The sequence below is a fragment of the Grus americana genome, chromosome 10 (assembly GCF_028858705.1).
Source record: "Grus americana isolate bGruAme1 chromosome 10, bGruAme1.mat, whole genome shotgun sequence".
Lineage (NCBI taxonomy): Eukaryota > Metazoa > Chordata > Aves > Gruiformes > Gruidae > Grus > Grus americana.
In genome coordinates this window covers 13,491,066-13,510,755 of record NC_072861.1, presented here as the reverse complement: position 1 = coordinate 13,510,755, position 19,690 = coordinate 13,491,066, and the positions used below count along the sequence as shown (strand labels likewise).

Below are 19,690 nucleotides of genomic sequence, written 5' to 3'. Positions count from 1 at the left end.
TGAAGTAGGACTCTTTGTGACAGCGGAGGAGTTCAAGATGTCAAGAACTGTCTGTAGAGCAATCGCTTCATTCAATATTGATAATTGATCAATTGAAGTTAAACGTTTTGCATGAGATCTGGGCCTCATACAAATCCATGGGACTTTTGCCATTGAGTTAAATGGAGGACAGGACTTCATCCTCCTTTTGGCAGAGATAAGAGGACAACAGTGTGCCATGCTTCAGAAAGAGGAATATCTCATCCATTTGGAAGAATACAGGGAGTTTCAGATGGAGTGCACTTACAGAAACCCAAATATGAGCAGAAAACTGGGTTAACTCGTTGTCCGCCAGACCAAATGCCTCAGGGTCCTTGGGAAATGGGACCACAACTCCATCTCTTCTAGAAGACAGTTCTGAAAAGAGCATGAATCAAATGGGAAGACCTTATGAACGAAAGTAATATACAAAATTTTGTATCATGCAAACTTCACAGTCAATTTTGCTTCCATAAGCTTAAGCTTTTTTATAATTGGGGATGAAAATACACTCTTGAATGCAAGATTGGAAAAGATTAAAACATTAGAAAATGCTAAGGCAACTGCAGTTCCAATTTTCATCTTAGCATGACACGTAGTAAATGCATTGCCCCATTTTGATCCAATTCCATTAGATATTTGTAAGTCACATACAGTGCTTGTTCATAAAACACAGCTTTCAGATACTCACCAAAATGAACAAATTAATCAGAGAGGACTAAGACAACCTCCCTCTGATGAATGGAGTATGTAATTTAACAAAATGAAGTAAATTATGTAAAAAACAGTGAGATAAAATCATCAGATTTATGGTGGGAGTTTTTTCCACAAGATTGCTAGGCTGCTATTTTTTCCCCTGAGAGAACGCTACCCCTCGCTGTTTCCCCAGGAAGAGAGGAATGAACATATCAAAGCAATATTCAAGGCTGCAGCCCATTGTGAACACAAAAAGATTGTGACTTTTGCCATGTCTATCCTGGAGGAAATGGAACCTTGCCTTCAGCTGGCAGAACAGGACATGGGAAGTCCTTAGACATCAGTGATTAGGTAAGGAGTTAAGTCTCCTTCAACATCCACAGTAACCATCTAACCACGGTAGAGAGAGCAGGTTTGTTGGAATGGTGTCATCCCACAGCCTCTTGTAAACATCTGTGTAATTCATTCTGCTTTTTTTCCCCACGGCATGGACTTTATTTGAGTGTATGGGATTGAAATTCCATTTTGGTGTTCCAGACATCAGGAAATAGTTGTCTGTCAGAGTTTCATTGTCCATAGCTGGACACATTGGAAGGTGTTAGGTTGCTGCGTAAGTTTTACTTTGAGGTCCCCAGGTAACACTGGAGACAATCCCAGTTATTACACACAAAGATAAAGCAAGCAAACGTAAAGCCTTTCCCACAACTTCTAAACTTTCTTTGAAAGAAAGGATAAATCAACATGAGATAAAAAAAAAAGATTAAAATAATCACTCTTGATGGCAGGGTATTAATTATAACTTTGTGTGGGAGAAGTTAAAATCCTCTCTTATGTGTGAATTGGGCATCTTTTCCCCACAAAAGAATAACTGTGTCTGTGTAGCACAGTCCTACGAATACCTGCACAAGCAGGTCCATGGCTTTCCTGAAGGTTTGTGTCCTGTGATTGCCTATCGGATGTCAGTGTGGTTGGGCAGCTGTAACACAGCTCTTCCACACTGGGGCAATTTTTCCTTCCATGGAAAGGAATCATCCCTCTCTTTGTTTTCATAAATCCTATAGGAAAATGATAGCTTTGGGACCATGCCAGGCACAGATTTGCAGGGGGGCTGAGGAGGACTAAAAGAGGGGCAGTCCTCCTGATGCGATTTGGACTCCTGGGTTGAGCAGCAGGCTGGTGGCCAGATCAGGACTGTGGGGCCGAGTCTGCCAGGGCCGATTGCCCAAATGTGGCTGAAATTGCCCAGTGGCTCGAAAGCTCTTTGACACGGCACGCACACACGGTGCTCCCTTCCTTTCCCTGGGAAAACGGATTCAAACCGTGAAAAGACGTGGGGAGGGCTCGATGGTGGGAGAGAATCGCCTGCGTTTCACATGGCGTCTCTCGGCGGTGACATCGCCTCGGGGTCGGAAGGGCACCCCCGGGATCCGCTCTCGGACCGCGGCCGTGCCCGCGGCGCGGAGCCGGGGTTAGCGGCGGGGCGCGTTCCCGCGGCGGGACAAGGCGGTCTGGGCACAGCCGGTCCCGGGACAGCCCGTCGGGAAGCAGCCGGTCTCCCTGGGAAGCCGATCCCGGGAGGAGCTTGTCCAGGACCGCCGGTCTGGGCTGCCCCCCGTCTCCGTTGGGGCTTCACGGCAGCGGGCGGGGCGGCTCGGGGGACACCCCCACAACTTCACCCGAAGTTTTCTCGCCGCACCGTCCCCGGCAGGTCGCGCCCCCACCACCCCCCCGGCGCGGGCAGCGGGGGGACGAGGTGCTGAAGCCTCCCGCCGGAGCTTCTCGCTCCCCACCCGGGGCACAAACCCCCGCAGCAAGATTACTCTCGCCGCCGCCACCGCCGCCTGCCCGGGCCCGGGGCGGGGAGCGGAGGGGCCCCGGGGGCGCGCCCCGCCCCGCTCCCGCCCCGCCGCCCCCGCGCTGCCGCCTCGCAGGGCGGCGGGTGCCGCGGGAGGCTGCTCGGTGCCGCCGCCGCCCGGGAGGGAGGTTATGTAAGGGGGGAGGGAGGCGGCGGGAGGAGGAGCAGGACGCCTCGCCGCCGCGCAGCCGGGCAGCCGCAGCCAGCCGGGGCCGGTACCGGGGCGGCCGCATGTGCGAAGTGGGGACGCGGCCGCCGCTGGCCGCCGAGCGCGGGGAGCCGCCCGGGGGTGCCACCGCCGCCGAAAGGTGCCGAGACATGGGGTGAGTCCGCCGGGCCCCGGCCACGCGTGGGCGCCGCGTCCCACCCCGACCCACGCGTGGGTGCCGCCTCCGCCGCCCCGGCCCCGCGCCCCGACCCACGCGTGGGCGCCGCCTCCCGCCCCGGCCCCGCCGCAGGTGCGCCCGGCCGCCGCGAAACGCTGGGAGACCCCGGGTGCCCTGTGAGCGCTCCCCAAAACCGGCGTTTTATAACGTAATTACTCGTTTACCGCCCGCTCGGAGCGGCGGCGGGGAGGCTCCCGCCCGAGCCACCGGCGGAGCGGGCACGCAGCGGTGGAAAAACACCCCCGGCACATTACCGGTGCCAAAATCCCCACTGGAATAAGCGGGGAGGAGCTGGGGGTGTCGCGGCCCGGGGGAGGCTGATGCGGGGCCGGAGGGTCCGGTCGCTCGCCGGGAAGCTGCGGGATGTGCGCGCCGGTGTGAGCAGCGAGTTCATTGTCAGATGTTCCATGCTCTGGTTCAGCGAGAGCTCTCGGCTGCTGGAGGCACACAATAAACTTGCCAGAACTGTGCCAGTTGTTCGTTAATTTGTGTAAATATTCCCCCCTCTTTTTTTTTTTTTTACATACAAGAAGTGTCTGCTCACATGTGATGGCCTCTTGGAGAATTCATCTTGATCTTTCCAAATATCAGTCTTGCGTTTTTCCTATCTTATAACTTTAACAGGGGGACAAAAGCCGACTGCTGGCATTAAAGCAGTTTGTGAACTAAATATCAGGAAACAGAGGTTAACGTTGTGCTTTTGGCTTGACCTATATAAAGGTTTGAGATCCTCTCGACCAGAATGTCTTGGGGGATTCCAAACCCACACATTTAATTTGCTTTATTTTTATCCTATTATGTTCTCTTACACCTTTTCTCTTCCTTGCCTCTCCTCACCCCCCTGTGGCAAGGAATCGTTCTCCAGTTTCTGAGCTTCCTCATGCAGCTTCCAACTATGCAAACTCACACTATAGATTTGTTTATTATTGTCAAAGTCATATAATTTGAGACAACATGGATAAATAATGAATTAAAATGACATGCATGTGTCTGAATTTGATACCCAGGAGTACTGAATAGAAGTACAGGGACAGAGGGAGAAATAAGATCTAAGTAAGTATCTCCACGTGTTTCACTTCAGGATTACAAGGGGCTCGTCTATTTCTTAATTATGTAAAGTTCCACTGGAAAATAAAACAGAAACTGTCCTTGGGGTTGGAGAGGGAAACATCAAAACCTGGCTGGAGCAGTGCTGCCCCGCTGAGTCCAGGATGGACAGAAACATCCATCCAAGGGAAACTTGCCTCAGTCATTTTCCCTGGGCATCTCTAAAGGCAAATATTTTTGTTGTCATCATTTTTAACCATTTTCATACTGGTAGATCGGTCTAGCTGAAAAGTTCAGCTGTGACTTGAAGAGAATTGAGTGGAAGGGTACAGCGGTCCCCCACCCCATTCTGTCAGTCGTAGCTCTGGGCTCGGCGTGGTCCTGCTCTGCCTCCAGAGCTGTTCAAGCTGCGAAGGACTTGAAGGCTTTTGAGTGCCTTGGTTGTGCTCGTGTCTGCGCTGCTACTTGCGCTGTGTTGGGTCATGCAGACTTATACAGGTATAAGGCACGTTCACGAGTCGAGTTCAATATCCTGATTTAATGTGTTTCACTTCAAGTAAGTTATTTCAGTCTTACACTGGTGCAGGTGAGATCAAGCTCCCAGCATCATTCATTCCCAGGGTTTTGGCGTGGGTTGTACACGTTCCTCGCACACTCTGTACAGAGTGCAGACAAGGTGGTTTTTGGATGTATGTTTTGCCCATGTCTCACATCAGCTTGCCATTCACCTTTCTGCTACAGAGAACCTGGAAGTGTGTTTGTGAGAGTGGTATTGCAGCCGTGGCTCAGCACGTACGACACAGGAGCAACCCCCCCAGGTTCCATCTCTGCTGGCAAATCCTTCACCTCAGTGTGCTCCAGCTTTTCCTTCTGTGAAATGGGCACCTCTGTACTCATCTGTCTTTGTGAAGCATGTTGTGATCAGAGCTCAGTCTTTCTTGAAAGAATATATTTTGCCCCAGGCATTCCAGTGGGATTTGCTTCCTGGGCACGTTTTGATGTCACGTACGGGGCATGTTCTCACAGAGATTGTGACAGTGACTTGACTCTTAGCTCTTATAATATTTTTTTTCCCCTATTCCTGGGGGTGACCATTGGTAATGATTCATTTAAATGCTGCCTATGGATTTGGCAGTGACTGATGGTGCTATGAAACCTGATACAGCTACTTGAGCTCAGCAAAGCTATTTAAATTGCTTATTAGCTGTGAGCTGAGCTATTTAAACTGTTGTTTTAGTTCAACTTACTAGGCAGCAAGGTAGTGTCAAGTTTTACAAAAGCGATTTACATGTTTAAAAAAAAATAAATGCCCGTAATTCAGGGCATGTGAAAACAATGGGGGGGGGGGGGAAGTGTCCAGGCAAAAAAACCCCAAAACCTGCTTCAGTGTTCATTAAAGTCAATGCGAAGGTTTCTGCTGGCTGAAAACCATTGTCTTTGGGTTAAGCCATTGTTAAGAATCTCACTGGACAAATGTTTACTTTAAAAGGAACAAATCTTTTCCTAAATCACCACTTTCTTCTACCCAGCATATCTAATAACTGCCATTACCTCAGCAGTCTCAGAGCTTAAACTTTAGCTATATGAAAGCCACCATGTAACACATTCCCAGCTGCAGAAATCTTCGTCTGAAAATACCACCTGATTTGTCTCTTGGTGTCGCAAGCCAAGGGCTAACACAACCCGGAAAATGGCTCGCTTGTCTATGGCTCTGACTTTAGCAAGCTGTACTTACCCATCTAATAGCCACGATGTGATTCAATTTGACCTCGGTTTAAGCGGTCTAAGCTAACTTTCCAGTTATAAAGATGCTTCGGTTTTAGTTATTAGATGATTTAAGGAGGTATTGGCTAGCTGCTTCCTCTGTGCTTACATTCTTTTATTGTTTTCATTTCTTTAGTATCTTTGTTTTTCCTTATCAGTCTGTTACAAAGTATTTTTTGTTATTGAGGCATGTGACAAGTATCCAGTTTGATTGGACCTGTAAATCACTTCACTGCTGCTGAAGCTGTTATTTATATTATCTATTGGATTAAAACTCAACTAATTTAAATACCCTCTAGCAATAAAATTGAGTTTCAAATCTGGTTTATAAATCATATCAAAATGAAAATCAGGCCTCTGAGTGTAAGAAATTATTGCAGAAAGCTGTATACCAAGGTAAAATGTGTGCTACACAGGTTAATGATGAACTAGCTCATAGCACACGTTTCTTTTGGCTGATATGACATGTCCTGCTTTGGCAGGGGCTAATGTGGTAAATTAACCCTGGCTGGCTGGATCCATCCGTACCTCCCCCAGGTGGGAGGTGGGAAAGAAGGTGGGAAAAGGTGAGTTTCCAAGCCTGGGTCAAGCGATGAAGTAACCTCATCTTAAGGAGACTGGACTCGTCAGCAAGACTTGGCCTCTCCTGTAATATTTTCATGAAAAGGTGCAGTTGAGGACCTAGATTTCTGAGACTAATCGTATGTAATGTTTTTATTATGCAGTGACATTTCAGAGCATCAGGAAAGTCTGCCTTGCACTCCCCCCTTCTGCTGTTAGCAATAGTAACGTCCATTGGCCAACATACGGCTTTATTTGGGGAGTAAAAGGCAAACAAATGGGAAGATGAGGAAAGAAGGCGGTGAAGGAAGCAGATGATGTGATGAAGCGAGTGTTATAGGAAGACATTAATTTTGGATGATGTTCAAGCTGGCCTTTCCCGGTACCAGCAGTACTTTAGATACCATGGTGATAAGCTTCGCCTAAGAAGCTCCGTAGCGGGGAATAGCGTGTTGTGGAGGAAATTCAACTTGGCCGTCGTCCAGCTCCCGCTGACATCCACAGGAGTCTCGCGCCAGCTCCCTCCAAAGTTTGGCTAAGCCATCTGTCCACGAGGAAAGGGGACTTCCTGGGACCGCGGGAGTGGCGGGCAGATAACAGTACCCAGCTTTTGCTGCGAAGCCAGTGTCCCTCAAAGCAGGGCAGGGATGAGTGTATGCCCAAACGCAGCTCAGTTGGCACTGTGAGCTCAGGGACTCTTTTCTGAGGTTTTTAAGGCCAGCAGCTTCAGTTCGGTTCCTAGCATAGCCCAGGGGGGCAGATTATATCAGGTATCATCCAACTGGTGATTGTGTTGATGTTCAAGGAAAGGGACTGAGATTTGATAGATGCTGTTAATCTCATGATTTTTTTTGAAGCAGCTGGCTGGGGATGCTTGAATTTTCACAGCCTTGGTTCCTTATGTAGCTATTCTCATTTTGCAGAGTGGGTATAAATGGCTGCTGTTCTGAGAATTCGGTATTTCTGTGTACCGATATAGGTGTCTGTACAAGATCCAGTGGTAAAGTCAGGTTCAGAGAACTTTAAGTTCTGGAACAGTATGTTGAGTTCACTGAAATGGATGGGAAAACTCAGCTGACCTCAACAATATGTATAAAACCTGTTATATGTAGTTCCTTTCTTATATTTAACACAATAAGATTAGAGAGGCAGGAAACTTGGGGGGAAGAAGGAAAAAAAAAAAAAAGAAGAAATAGCTAGATGGTCATAAGGATTTGTGTATGCTTAGGATTTTGGTGTGGTTGCATTCAGGTGAGTAAGCAAACCTGTGACATGGGAGTGTTCTACCCAAGTCTGTCGTCGAGTGAGAGCCCTTGTCTTCTCTCACATGAGTGAGAGGAATTTGTAACATTGCAGATGCACGTAACTGAGTTTGAGCAAAAAATCTCCTGTGTGAATAAGCTCCAAGGAGAACACAGGATTGGGAGAAATTACAAAACAAGCTAACAAGAGTAGCAGAAAGAAATGATGAAGGAATGATTGGCATGAAAGACACAGTGGGTTAAGAAAAAAATCATAGGGTCTGCTAGAGCGAAGTTCAGCAAATTGCAATAGGAAAAATCTGCCAGTACCACAACTAGTTTGAGTGCCCTGGTGCAAATTTCACCAAAATTTGCTCACGTAGACAATGCTGTAGAAAGAGTGACCAGAAAGAAAACTTAATGCTAAGAGTGATCATAATCAAGTTTTGTTCAGCTACTAGCCTAATTAATTACAACTGTTAATTTGATTATCACTTGAGAAAAAACTTATAAATAAAATATTCTCCCCAAAGTTGGGATGTCCCTCAAGCTCCTCCTTCTATTTGAAAAAAGGATGGTGAGTAGGTCTCCTGATAAAAAAGGCATCATTTGAAATGTTAAAAAGAATTATTTGATGTTCAGTTGCTTTAAACCGAAAGTAGTTTTAACTGGTTCAGGATCTGACAAAGTGTCTTAAACTGTTCAACCATATTCCCAGCATGACTGAAAGGCGCAGAGAGGAGCAATGAGTTTGCCGAGAACCCAAGAGCAACGGCATCAGCCTGGTTTTGCATCTAGATTTTCTGCAGTGCTGTGTATTCATTTTATTCCTTCGGCTCTGTTAATGCAGTGCCTACAATAAATAGCCTCACCCATGAACATGTATTTAAGGACGCGTAAGCATTTTGATTCAGCTGTTGGTTTTCCTGTTGACTTTGTGATAGGGCGTGTGCAGAGTGGGAAGGTCCTCAGTCCTGAAGGTTGCTACATGGTCAAATCTCTGCTTGCTTTCCCCTTGAATGCTGTCCGTCGTGTTTGTGCACTTCGTGCACCGCAAATACAGCGTGTACTTGTTTATACTGTGTTTTGGTCATGTCTCTTTAGGATGTAAATGTGCTTAGGGGAACATATTTCAACTGTGTTTCTCTGATAATTCAGCTGTACACTGTAAATAGCTGACGATCCTGTTATTAAACCTCAGAATGTGACAAGGGCACTGCCTTCAAACGAAGACAGGAAGCATTTAAGCTTGAGCATTAAAGAAGCACTTTTAATGGCAAGAGCAATTAGGCAGGGAATAGACCATTAGTATCAGGGAAGGTTACTGCTGCGCCATAGCCACGCAGCACCCAGCACAGGTTAGAGACGGCGTGAGTAGGGGTTGTGTAATATGTACTCATGCAAAATGTACAAGATGAGATTGGATGATGCAGTTGATCTTTGATCATATTTTTGATGACACATCCTAGCTGCTCTCTGCCTGTTTGTAAGAGAAAAATCTGCCCGCTGCTGCTGGCTTGGATGCTCTGTGCTTAGCTCATGTGTGACACGGGTAACTGGCTGCTTACTCCTCATTGACGTAGCAACTATTAGAGGCTATTGGGCCCTCTTGCATCACTTGGAAATGATTCGTAATGGTAATTTTGCCACTAGGGTCAGGATTAAAATGAAGATAATATTTTTAAATAATTGATGCTTGAGGCGTTTTAGAATTTGTTTAAAAAAAAAAAAAGGATATTGCAGGATGACATCACCAAGTGGGACAGCCTGCTTAATGACTCATAGGGGAGCAGGAGGCTCTGCTGTGTAGGTGTTTTAGGATTTGTGGGCTTCATGTTGAAGGCTGGCAAGACTGGGAGCTTTAGCTGCAAAACAACTGTGGCTTTATCGTGGAGAAGAGAGAACAGATTTGACACAGGGGAAAGAGGGCCTGGCAATGGAGGTGTGAGCAGAAGTGACTGCAGGTTACTGTGCAAAGCTTGTTCACTTCGGTGGCAACGCATCCTCCCTTCCTGCCTCCCACACGCACACTAGTCTGATTTTATTTATTTGACGTGGCTTATCAACATGCAAGATTGTAAGAATTTCTGGAGTGACAAACTGTTTTCTTTCCGTCTGGAAGTTTCAGTGCAGCCTACAGGATTTAGAAACTTGAACCTTGCTGCAATTCAAAAAGAAATTTTCTGTAGAAGTTGCACTCTTCTGTCTACACCTCAAGGGGCCTGAGAGAGCCCTCCAGAGCAGCTAGGTGTTGTTCCCTGTTAGCGTTTGCATTATAAATAGAAGTCCTGCAACTGCTTTCTTATCAGGCGAGGTTTAGTACCTCGGTGCAGCAAGACAGCAAAGGCCTCTTCAGAATATGTCTAAAAATATGTAGCCAGCTTGTACGATATTTTTTCCTAAAGCTGCTTCTAGTTGAGCTGAGGATCCTTCCTTGTGGACTGTGAAATGGTATGTATGAGTAATTACTGTATAAATACTTGTTGTTTGCCTGTGCTTAACGCTTTGCAGTAGATCCTCATCAGCCATGGAACACTGTATTTTAGGGAGGGGAAAAAATATAAAATTTAAATCATGCATGGCTCTGAAGGGAAATATCAATTTTATTATGTGGAGGTGTGAGCATCTTACTTTCAGTATTCATTACTGATTGTTTTATCCCTGGAAGAAGGGCAGGTATTGTAGTCAGAGCTGGGAGTACTCAGCGAGGCTTTTCCTTTTGAAAACATAGTACTTCAAGAGGTGCACTCTCTTCTTCATATTAATTGCATTGCGGTGACTGACTCGAGTTCTTCACTTTCGGTGAGTTGCTCTGTAATATGTAATCGCAACACTTCGTTGTTGCCTTTGTTTCATTCCCCAGTTTTATCGGGCTCTTGTATTCTGGCTTCCCACTATAAATCTGTTGCACACATCTAAAATGTCTCCCTGCAGTTGTTTAAGTGGGAACATGTGATCTGGTTTGTGATATTGAAAACTGTCGATGAGAGCATTTGAAAAAAAAAAACAAACCAGGAGAAATGCTCTGAGAGGAGGTGTGCAAAACGTCACCAACCAGCACTCGGGGCAGCTTGGAGGAAGTGTGGGTAAACTTGGGGAGAGTCTGACACCTTATTATTGTTTATTTCAGAGATGGTGACGTCTAAAGATGAGGCAGGAGCTCTGTTCTGGCAGGTAGTTCAGATGCCAGTGCAACGATGGCAACAGCGTAGTTGTACCCCAGTCTCTGCCTCGACGTCAAGCCACCTCTTCCATCTTTACGTAGTCCAAACCCCTGGTAGCCCCAAGGCTGAAACACTCCTCCCTCGCTTGCCCAGACAGGGCAGCCCCGAGGTGCTCATGGGCACAACGTACGCCAAGGGCACCACCATTGCCCTTGGATAGACAAGGAGGAGATAAAAGCATCTTTGGACTCTACTTATGTACGTGTATAATCCAATGATTATCTCCAGCTGAGACAGGGAGAAATTTATTCTTTTATGAAACAATAAAGGAGATTTAGTTGCCTAAAACTTTATAGCACACGGGTGAATAAGAGCTCTCTCTTCTCATGATTATCTTGTGTTTGACAGCTGTTTGTCACTTAGGTAGTCCATTACAGGAAATAGCTGATTTACTATTGTCTGTTGTTTATAGAGGTGGTCTTTATAAACTTGTATTTAAGGGATCATCTAAAAATGCTGATACATAAAAATGAGCCTAATTTGGTTTATAGTTGTTTTCAAGACGAGCAGAAACTGACTTGACTGAGAACAGGGATCTGACACTTTACTACACCCACCCAAATTCAAGGAAATTCAATTAAAAGCTTGAATCTCTAATCTCAGTTACAATGAAACACAATAGCTGCAGAATGAGGGTCAGATCCCACGTTGCAGAAAGGGAGCTGTTGGTTTGGGAGTTATTTGGGGTAGACAGGGAGGCTGCTCGCCTCCCAGGCACATCCATGCGTGAGTCCATGCTTCCTCAGGGAGCTTCCCTTTCCCTTTCCCTTTCCCTTTCCCTTTCCCTTTCCCTTTCCCTTTCCCTTTCCCTTTCCCTTTCCCTTTCCCTTTCCCTTTCCCTTTCCCTTTCCCTTTCCCTTTCCCTTTCCCTTTCCCTTTCCCTTTCCCTTTCCCTTTCCCTTTCCCTTTCCCTTTCCCTTTCCCTTTCCCTTTCCCTTTCCCTTTCCCTTTCCCTTTCCCTTTCCCTTTCCCTTTCCCTTTCCCTTTCCCTTTCCCTTTCCCTTTCCCTTTCCCTTTCCCTTTCCCTTTCCCTTTCCCTTTCCCTTTCCCTTTCCCTTCATGCCCTTTCTACCTTCCCCTGTGCTTTGAAGCAGGGCAATGGGTGTACATGCATAATGTGAAATTCCACTTTGTCTGATGAGAGATCTGAAGGACTAATAATGTCTTTAAAGTTTCCGTGCGATCCTCAAAGACGTTCCCCGGACAGAAAGTTATGAGCATCTGTTTTCTGAGACCTTCAAAATTGCATATTATGGAAGATGCATCAGCTTTCAAAGACTTAGTCGCATGCAGCCTGATGCTCCCAGCAATCACTCTTGCCATGCTTTGTCTCTTCAGACTTCTCTGCGAAGCCTGTGGTTTGGGCTTCCTTCTTCAGCTGGACTGAGCTCCTCGTGAAGCCTGGGGTAAACACCTCTCGTGTGGTTGTGGTTACCTGCTTTTCCCTCTACAGGGAAGGTCTGTTCTGCATTTTCAGTCTCAGAGCAGTAATCCTGCATTTGTGTTGTTCAGATCTTTGCAAGAACTTTTCTTTGTTGAGTTAGAAGTTAGCACTTCAAATTCTATGGGGGAGAAGTTTCCAAAGTTTATATTTCACGTTTAGAGTTTGGAATGGAATCAAAATATCTAATCCACTTTGCATTCCCCGTTTGGTCTTTCCTCCCTGCCTTATGAATTGGCATCCTTGTCCTTAGGGCATAGAGCAATATTGTGCGACTCTAGAAGGCTTCTCCCATGAGAAAGTCACTGATTTGCAATACGCTTTCAAATAACCATTAAATTAGCATACGTGACATGAGGTTGTACTGGAAAGAGTTTATGCTCGTCAACTGCTTTACAGGATGACCTCTCAATTATTGGCTGGAAGATAAAATAGACACACGATCGCTGGGAACGATTCGGGATGGTTCAGTGCTGCCTGTTATTCCTTACAAGAACGACTGATTTCCATGAGTTAAATAGGGTGGTCCAAACTTTTCACCTGGGATCCACGTTACTTTTCCTCACTTTCTTTTCTTTTCCCGTCTCCTTTTGGCACTCCTCCTTCCCCCGTGGTGACATTGGAGCTGCTGCGGCTGCCTGCGGGGAGGACAGCCTGGCCGGTGCCTGGGGCGGCAGCAGCTCCGAGTCCGGGTCAAAGCGTTGGCTGGGGAGGCACGTGGAAAACCACGGGGCTAGCCTGGGTTGTCTAGGGAGAAGTGGGCAACTGAAATGTTCCTTTGCTGCCTTTCAGGAGTAGTGACGCTTCCCAAACGAAAACTGTGTTTAGAGAGATTTGTGTGTAATAGAGGCCTTACAAGTCAAATCGATTTAAATCTTAAGGTGCTAAAGTGTGAACGTGCAAAAAGCATAGTAAGAATTTCTCACCAATTGGCACTTTATCCTCAGTGGTGAATGAGTACTTGATCCATTCTGCATACTAACACCAGGCACTAATTTTAGATCACAGGGACTACAAAGACCGCAGTTTCTAGCTCTTGACTTGCTATAATTTACTTACAGCAAATAGGGGAAACTGGTGCATAAACTTTTTCTCTCCAGCAAGGGAGGTGTCTGCCTCTGCTAGGAAGGAATCTCCTACATTAGTACGTAATACAAGACATGATTTTTAATCCTATTTTAAAAGAAATAAATGTTCGGAATTTTGTTCTGAAAATGAAGCAAAAAAACCTATTTGAGTTGTGTAATATGGCTTATTATTCTAGCATAAAAGTCCATCTAGAATTTATTGAGCTGATTTTGCTCACATATGTTTGGTACAAATAAGCAGTAACTTAGAGCAGGAGAGGATCACATCTCTTGCACGTACTCTCCCGTTGTTTTGAAGGGTAAATTCACTGCTGCATAAGTCTTATAAAAGGTTCAAAGCCCCACAGCAAAAGTATTAGTAAAGGACGCAGCCATAAGCAGGTTGTGTTATTTGGGATGCGTGTCAGCCTGACGTATTATCCATCGCGTGCTCTGCTTGCATTGGGTGAATATGATGAGCTACCGGCTTTGTGCTGAAGTAGCACTGCAGAACTTAGCAATGGCTTATCCTGTCGGCAGTGAGCAGGATGAGCCTCTGGTCACCAGAGGCTCACGGGATTGCGGTGGGCATGGTTCTGTCCTCTCCCAGTTGATTCCTCTCTTGGGAGCAGACGTGAGGACAGCTGAATGCACATAGGACACATATAGTCCTACTCCAGAGACCCTACTGTCCATGGTTTGGGCAGTCATCCACTGTATTTACATGGGCCATGGCTGGGTATGTGGCTGCCTTTAAAAACAGGACAATAACTGCAGTGTGTTTTCAACCAGAGAGCAGAGAAGGATTTAGAAAAAAATACCAGGAAAATAAAGTATGCGTATGAGTGCTGCCTACTGACGGGGCAGCCAGCGTATCAAGCAGCACATAGTGGCAACTAAATAAGGGCAACGCAGAATAGCTAAACTGAGGCGTGTTATCCCCTGGCTATCATAGCATCGCTGTACTCCAGCTGAGGCCCCAGTACACAGCCGGTTTCATCAATAACTGTGCAATACCCGCGGGCCCTCGCGCCTGCACCGAATGGCAATCCTGGGAGAGAGCCCAGCCCTGGCGTGCCAGCCCATCCAAGCTCATCGTTTTTACCCCAGTCCATGGACAAATTATTTTAGATCATCTCTTCACTTTAAACATTTTGGTAAGTGTTAATATACTTTCAGTGCTGTGGAAATAATCACCATATTGCTGTAAGATTTGCCATCTGTCCAGAGATGCTGAAATACAATTAGTCCATGTAGTCCATTTATCAATCTATAAGTGACAATATTCACATTCCTGGCAACTTGGGCTGCTGACAGAATCAGCACTTGTATAGGCCTACCTGTCTGACCTTATTACAATCAATATATAAACGAGATGGAAAAAATCCCGTTGTTCAGCTGTGTCCTTCACCCTTGACAGAAAGAAAAAGGTCTGTATTGGAGTAAATGAGACTGAGGAAATGTTATGCCTTAATTTTTGTAGCACTAATTGGATTTTTATGTCTAGTAGACCTTAATTTTATAAGGCAAAGCCAAATTTACTTGCAGTCTTTCAATCAAGAAATACCAGCAGGACAGAGTATGTCACAGGGGAAAAAAATATTATTAAATCCTCTCCTTTGTATTAACTTCCAAGGCACAAAAAGCTGAATGTTAGAAACATGAGAAATGTGATCATTAGCATCATACAGGTGAGATTTTATTCTTTCAAGGTTTCTTCTTTGACTTCAGAAAAGTGAGAAGATGTCTTTTCAGCAGAGTGAATAATTTTTTGAAAAAAAGGTCGAGGCCTTTTTGTTTTAAAATTACTAATGATCTGATACTATAAAGGGTCTGACTTTTGACCGCTCCTGCAGATCTAGCCCCTGGTGGGTGTCCTAGCTTGGCTGCTCAGGACTGTTACCTCCTTAAAACTTGGGTTAGATTTGTAATGGCTAATGCATATCCAGAAAATAACTTGAACTTTTTATTTGTTTTTACATATTACCCGGACTCATCTTGTGTAATAAGTTTGTAATAAGAATATGTGCTATGTTTTGTTTATTCTACAAATTTTCAGCCAGCCCACACTAATTTTTGAGACTCTGCTGACATGGGAATGTAATTTCCCCCCCGACACACACCTATTTGCATTATAGCCCATAGTTATGGAACCTGCATTGCATGAAAAATGCTGATACTTAAAATTAAATCCTGCCATAGCCCACACCTCGTATAACCTGTATGTTGCAGAACCCACAGGGTTGGAGGCATTGGCATGCAGAAATCAGAAGTGCTGAGGGAGCAGGACTGTGGAGATCAGAGAGACGTGGCTGTTGAGTTTCAGGAATTTCTGGGATAAGTTTCTCCCAATATTACCTGCAAATATGTGCTTTACTGTGGTGTTAGCAAGTTGTAGGGGTTTAGTTTTGTGTTTTTACTGGTGTAGGGGCTTTTGTGGCAAGGGGAGTAGTGGGGGTTTTTTTTGTTTTGTAGAAACTGTGTTTCTCATGAATAACCTGTTGGTTAAGTTTTTCAGATTTAGTAGTTTTTCTCTCTGAAGCTCAGGAGATTACCAGAGGATCTTCACTTTTCTCACTGGCGTTGCTGACAGCTTTTTATACCAACAAATAAATGTACATATCTGAGATCTGTACTGTAAATCTGATGGCGACAGATGGTGTTATATTTTTAAAGATTAAAGTGAATAACGTTACCTTCTAAATGTTCGAAATTTCCTTTGTATTTTTAACTTGAAGCAGAAGAAATGTGTCATTCTGTGATCTTATTGGCTGCTAGTAAATACATTAGTTTCAAGAACCGTGTCCCCCAGTTCCTTAGAGAGGTGCTGCCTGTGTGCTAGCAGCAACCAAAATACTCTGGTTATTGATTCCATTAGTCTATTAAAATTGCCAGAAAATTGAAATCTGTTTTTTTTTCCAGATAGTCTAATTTAAACTGCATTGAGTGGGGAATGACGCTGGCTTTAGCTGTGCCCGTTTGTGCCCAGCACCTTGCCCTTTCCCAACGGCAGCTGTGGGGTTGCTGGCCGTGGGCATGGGGCAGGCACTTGCACTGGAACCTCTCTTTGTTGTTTTTAATACACTGTCTTTGGTGCTCTTGACTACATTTGGTGATTTTTGCCTTCTAGATGGTTTGCTTTAGAAGGAGGCTGGTAGCAACAAACCTGTTGAAACTTGGCAGCGCTGTTGCCAGCCCGGTGCTGTTCTCAGCACAGGCAAGTTGATACATGTACCAAAACCCCAGTGCGGGCATTGGTTTGCATCTTTCTAATCCCTTACAGACTAAATTGCTAATTCTTTAATTGCTTTTAATTTTTACATCCTTAAGTTTCATTAAAGGCATGCATCCTTGTATTAAACCATCTGTTGGCACCCTTTTTCTTGCTGGCTAATGAAGCACTCAGACCTGCGTGTTTTATTAGCCCAAGTGCTCTGGCAGCATCTCCGGTCACAGCGTGTACGAGCACCGGGCGCACGCCGTGCCCTGCCCGTGCTGCTTGCGTGTGGTGGTGGCCAATGGGACAAGCAAAGCCCTATCATTTTCTTCTGACGTTATGGCTGGTAGAATTCCTTATTTGATCCTTTAGGCAGTAGATCAAAACGAGTTATACAACTTGTTCTTTAAACTGAACTGATTGGCTTTTTTTTCCCCTGGTGTAAGTGGAAGAAAAGCCTCAGGGGAGAACATTTGAATAGAGTATGGGAAAGCATATCGATAATTACATGCATGGATTAGTGCACAAAAGTACTCCCCTCCAAGGATCTGCTTAGTTCTGTGGCGTTTGAAATAATGGAGTGTTTAATCGTATTTTTTGCAATAGTGAGACTTTGATTATGCTACTGATTAAAATCAACTTTTCAGAATTTTTTTGTGCAAAGATAACCTCATCTGCCATGCAAACTCTTTTAGCATGGGAGACAAAAGTGTCCTAAACCTAAAGATGCTGCCCTGGTGGTGTCAGCGGGTTTTACATGCACACGCACACACGGTCTTTCACTTCAGTTTTCTGTTTGTAGGTACAATGTATTTTGATTATATATCCTCTGACATTTAGTCTTTTCAGTTTTGTAAATAAACACCAAATAGCTCACACAACCTCAAAGTATCCCCAACCTTCTGCCACACGGAAGACATAGTGCAAAGGATTAGTAATAATAATTAGGAATCCACTAGCATGCTAAAGGATTTTCCTGCTGATTTACAAACACAAAATAAATTACTCTCTTCCTCCAAAATTGTGCCTACGTTATTTTCTCTTCTTTGCTCATTTCTCACCAATGCTAACTCTAGGTGTGTATGGCGTCTGATGTGGGCGAGGAGGCTCAGGAGCGACTGTGGCTGCTGGCACCTCATCTCCCCCAGCAGGGCGGGTGCTGGGGGCCACTGGGCAGCGCTTGCGGGGTGGGTGAGGCCTCTGAGGAGCGCTGCCTCTCGTTTTTGGATGGTGCTCGAGGAGCTTGATGCAGTTCAGATCTGCACATTGGCTCCTTGTTTCTTCTTTGTAAAACAAACCAACTAACCCCCGTGGTGTTTTCGCGTGCATGAGAAAATTCATGGTGGCACAGAGCTGCAGAGCTGTGGTTTTGTTCGTGTTCGGTTGGGCTGCTCCAACAGTAGCAGAGGCTGGTGTGTGCCCCGTGGAGGTGAGCTGAGTGTTTCTCACACGTGGGGTATACCTGGGCCAGCTCAGCCCTGCACACCCCACCGTAATGAGCTCCTGTGGGCTCCCTCCTGCTCAAGCCTCCCCGCACTGCGGCAGAGGGTCTCGCCGAGAGCTTTCCAGAGCAGCCCCCAACATGTAAAATGCAAGGCGAGCACGTGCCAGTGTGTCATCCTTCCTAACATCAGCTGCATGGGGTAAATTTTGGGGCGTGCACCCAGGTCTGTGAGCCAGAGCCCAGGGAGTTGTCACAAACCCGGTGTTGCCTGGGTTTGTGTCTGGGTGGGGACTGCCGGCACCAGGCAGGGCGCGGAGGGAGGCTGCTCGCTCTCTCCTACAGGCTTGTGCTCTCTACTCCAAGATTTACACTTTCAATTTACAATGGCAATCTCTCGCTGAAATATTACAATGCAAACATTGTGCCACAGAGGAGGCTGTGCTAAAAGCATTAACTCTAGTGGAGCTGGGGCGAACCCAGAGGATGCAATTTTTAACTGATCCAGAGAAATAGGAAGGGTTTGGGGTTCTGTGTATGTGCTGATGCAGCCTCATTCATCAACGAGGGTAGGAGAGGTGCTGGCGGTAAACAGAGTAAGAGTATTTTTTTCAGTTTAATAGGGTTTGAATTTATTGCTATGCAAATGGGAGACCATGTAAACATTACTGGGAGTGCAAATTTATGGATCCTCTTTCAATGTCTTCTCAGGAGAAATCTCTGGAATAATCGGAGTAACACAGCCAGTTTCACATGCAAGTGCCTCAACTTGCTTTTTTCTAATAAATAACCTTACCTGTGGAGGGTTAGTTCAGGGTCCTCTCAGTTCCTGTTACTTGAGTATGAGTGTTTATTCACAGTGTCTTGAAAGGTTAATAGCTTTCTGGAGATAGCCCAAAAATAAAGTGTGAGCTTTTTCGCTGCTGAATTTAAGCCTTTTAATTTGTATATTGACTTTCATAAAGGCATAATGGTATTGTAAGATCTCACAGATGTTACAATGATTTTCATACCGAGAGCTTTTGTCCTGAAGATTTCTTCTTTTGGACTTACTCAGCTGCAAATCAAAAATGAGTTTAATTAATGCTTGTGCTTTTAACAGAAAATTCCTCTTTAGCTAGCTAGGTTTTTGGGGTTTTTTTCTTAGTAACTGGAACTATTATGTTTCCTACAAATGCAAGAAGCACTTTGTTAAATATATTCTGTCTATTGAAATAATAATGCCTGTAAAAGAAGGGAGCTAAAAAGATGGTTGGGTTTTTTGCATGAATTTCATATATTTATACAGATGAGTTGATATCAAGTATAAAGTGGGCACCAGAGAATCACAACTGTGGTGATTTGAACGAGTTGCACAACCTTGCCCTCGATTAGCGCTGCTGCTGGATTCAGCACTTCTATTCAGCCTCATCACGGTCTGCCTGCAAGACAGGAATTTCAGCAGCTGAAAGACTGCAAAGAAGGACTTTGAGTAAATTATATTTTAAAAATAGCTGTTTCTCTTTCTTGTTTTCTCTTTTTTTAGGGACAGTGTAGTCTGGGTTTTTCAGAAGTTGTTCCCCGTACCTTCCTATGTACCGCAGTTCCACCCTGCAGCAAAGCACCACCCGGGAGCACAGGGCTTGGCTAGCAGGGTACCGATAAATGCAGTTTAAGGGGTGCTTGCGCTATTTTTATTTTTTTTACACAGAGGAAAAAGAAAAGCAAAAACCAAGTGCAGTTGTCCCCTGCA

At 45.3% G+C, this 19,690-nt stretch overlaps 1 protein-coding gene across 1 annotated transcript in view; it reads left to right on the top strand.

Annotated features, from left to right (window-relative positions):
* The first annotated feature begins 2,533 nt into the window (after positions 1 to 2,533).
* The window catches only part of HOMER2 (homer scaffold protein 2), a 65,220-nt gene continuing 48,063 nt past the window's right edge, over positions 2,534 to 19,690 (top strand). The window contains exon 1 of the mRNA XM_054836992.1: positions 2,534 to 2,892. Within this exon, the coding sequence (XP_054692967.1) occupies positions 2,801 to 2,892 (92 nt within the window). The 5' untranslated portion in view covers positions 2,534 to 2,800. The remainder of the gene's footprint in view (positions 2,893 to 19,690) is intronic.